The 3,094-nt window shown below is 44.5% G+C and overlaps 1 protein-coding gene across 1 annotated transcript in view; it reads right to left on the bottom strand.

Moving 5' to 3' along the window:
* Positions 1-351: 351 nt before the first annotated feature.
* pmm2 (phosphomannomutase 2) overlaps positions 352-3,094 on the bottom strand; it is an 8,734-nt gene continuing 5,991 nt past the window's right edge. The window contains exons 7-9 of the mRNA XM_034094831.2: positions 2,922-2,997; positions 2,699-2,811; positions 352-1,360 (exon numbers count right to left, since the gene is read on the bottom strand). Coding sequence (XP_033950722.1) covers positions 1,256-1,360; positions 2,699-2,811; positions 2,922-2,997 — 294 coding nt within the window. The 3' untranslated portion in view covers positions 352-1,255. The remainder of the gene's footprint in view (positions 1,361-2,698; positions 2,812-2,921; positions 2,998-3,094) is intronic.

Genomic DNA, 3,094 nt, shown 5'->3' with positions numbered 1-3,094 from the left:
GATAGGGTTAGACGTTTTCAAGGGACTACAGACGAAAAATAGCCTGTTGGCTAACTCTGGCGCATTTACAGAAATGTCAATCAATGTGCAGTGTCCCTGTCAAATAAATTATTATTTTTATTTTTATAAAAATATAAACATTTATTTTATTTTATTATTATTATATTGTCAGGGCTCCATCAGCAGGGGGAGGGACTGAAAACAACTCACAACTGATCATATGAATATTTCATAAAGACATTTCTCATGGTTTCAAATCCCTGTATTTCATCAACAAAGAAACAATCATTGTCTATTTTGAGCCTTTTGCAGATGTATCAGTATCAGTGAGGAGGACACGGGAACACAGAGTACCTTTCCTGCTCATGTCTTTATTTCAGGTATTCTGTGCAAACCTTTTTTGCTTCATTTGAAAATGATTTACACAATTATTAATATCCCGTTCCTGCTGTACACATTGTACTTTTCAGAACGGGTCGATTCTTTTGTTTCCCACAGTTCACATCTTTTACAGTAGAATCTTCTTCAGTTTAAACTTAATTCAAGTGCTGTGTATAAAGAAGTTCACACATTTGTACAGGGCATTCATGACAGATATATTCTCAGACATTTCCACCTGCAGGGGCCATGACATCAATTCATTGTCTGGTGATATTTCCTGCACAATGTGATGCCTTCTACTGACAACCATATGCATCAAAGTATTAGCATGTGCTGTTCGCTAACACACAGGAGGACGTCTGGATACTGTGGTGACTGTGTGAATACACTGGAGCAGTGATACTAAACATGGCTGACAGAGACACTACGAGAACACATGCCAAGGGGAAGACATGAGCGCTCCAGCTCGGTGTCCCATGACATCATGTGATCATCAGAAGGAATCAGTGCTCTGTGAGCGTCCCAGGCCTAGCAGGCCAACAGCACCTTCCCTGATCATGTGTAGCGACATGCATCACGTAGACACACATACACCAGAGTCCTGTTGAGGTTTGCTTTACCAATGCAAAACACCATTGGGGAGATTGCACACATTTAGTGGGTAACTGTTTACCATGATGATGACAAGCCACGCCCAACTCTGGATACAACTCCCCAACAATACATCGTAAAACATTATATCCCAATTACAACAATACAGCTTTATTTAAAACCCAACCCGCATGTCCGTTAGTCTTTGACTAAACGTGACTAAACCTTAAGATATGATGAAACAAGACCTGCAGTGTCCGTGTGTGTTCAACCCTCTTCAGTCTCACGGGAAGAAGAGCTGCTGGCACAGCTGCTGGGTCTCCTCTGGACTGGACACCACATGGCCCATGGTCCGAGGGTCGCTGTAGATCTCGTAGTCGTTTCCTCCCTAACACACACACACACACACAGTTATGTTTGTGCATTCTGTCTGAATAGCACACTCGTGGAGCTGTACAGCGCTTGGGGCATCTGTCCACAGTTTAGCACATTTCATGAAATACATGCAGGATGGAATCACTGACCCTCCGATGGGTAGATTCCGTTCTATCCTCGAGCCAGAGTCATGTGACTACTGTGAGCTCACAGTGCATGCACGTCTTTAAGAGTGAGCATGTTCCTGTCTCTGCTCAGTGGAGCTGTACATGAAGCTAGTTACATCTCTTGTCTTCAACCAGGTGCTACCAGGAGTGGCAGACACCCTGGAAGTCAACACGCTGCTTCTAATGGCTGATAGCAGATCAGCGGTTATCAGTGAAGCGCTGTGAATCAGATCTCTCATGAATGTGTGCTAACTGAGTAGGCTTGGACCAGTGGGAGCATGTTTGTGAATGCAGACGGTCAGCTTCCCACAGCAGAGCATTCAGAGCCCCATTCAGCAGCAGTGTCTTTATTCACAGCCGTCAGACATGCACCTGGCCCACCTCAGGACCCTCACACCTGGCTGTGTGTCTCCACAGGGGTCTGCAGGGACCCCTCCCAGCTCTATGCATTACCAAACAGGGTTTCTCAGCAACCAGCTGGGTGGAAACCTCGGACTTTAAGAATGTTCTAGTTCTTATTTCAAAGGCGGAGAGACCTGCAGTATATGCAACTGGAGATAATGACACTAAAGGAGTAAACTCGAGTCAGTTTAAATGTACTAACCCACTCACGCAGCAGCAGTCGCACTTTACAGCCACCACACATATAATAACAGAGACTATTACACTCCGGAAATACTTCTTATGTGCAATATACTGAATATATACTGCAAAGAAACCCTTCAACACTCTCACCTGGCTGCTATTTCTAAACTGTGAATGGATGTTTAATTTGCATATAGTGTCATTTCTAGTTGTATCTTTAATATGTGTATGCATGCTTCTTAATACACGGCAAGCTGTCTTTGGCTCTTTACTTGCTGTAACACATGTCAAAGGGATTCTGATTCCGACTCACAGCGCTGAGTGGGCCCTGTGTGTGTGAGAGACACGCGTCCACACTAAAGCATGAAACAATAAGAAGGCAGCTTAAGAAGCAGGACGGACTCCAGACTGGAGAACTATGGGCCAGCTGAGTGAGGGTGAACAGAAGGGGGGGGTTGCAGTATAGACAGACAGCACAGACTTACAACTTGTTGACAGAAAGTGTAAGTGTGTGGATTGTGTGTATGGCCTGAGCCGGCTGTCCACTTTGAAGGAAGAACCGTGTTGTTCTGTCCTCCGCCATCAGTTAGCATACTCACAGGTGTGGTCTTGTCCCCAAAGAAGTGGATGGTTGAGAAGTCCTCCTCAACAAACCTCAGACAGAATGTCTTATCCCAGCCGTCAGGAAAGACATCGAAGCTGATCTGGCCTCCTGTACGCAGAAGAGGACGAGAGGCGAAGATGGTGACATCACACTGAGCCGTTCCACATTCTGACGGAGCCTTCCGAACCAACACTGAACTGCACTTGGACTTGACTCACCGATTGAAAATGACAGTCCTTTTCCTTTGAATTCTTCCTTTAATATTGACACAAACTTCTCTCTGATTTTCTCCTTCTGAAAAAGAGCAGAATGTAAATATAAACACAGCACTAAATATGGAGCCATTTTAATCTTTGTTTTCCTTTTTGAAACGAGGAGTAAGACAAACATC

This window comes from Pseudochaenichthys georgianus, chromosome 1 (assembly GCF_902827115.2).
Source record: "Pseudochaenichthys georgianus chromosome 1, fPseGeo1.2, whole genome shotgun sequence".
Taxonomy (NCBI): Eukaryota; Metazoa; Chordata; class Actinopteri; order Perciformes; family Channichthyidae; genus Pseudochaenichthys; species Pseudochaenichthys georgianus.
Note: the sequence above shows the minus strand (reverse complement) of the source record. Positions and strands in the feature narration are given on the sequence as shown.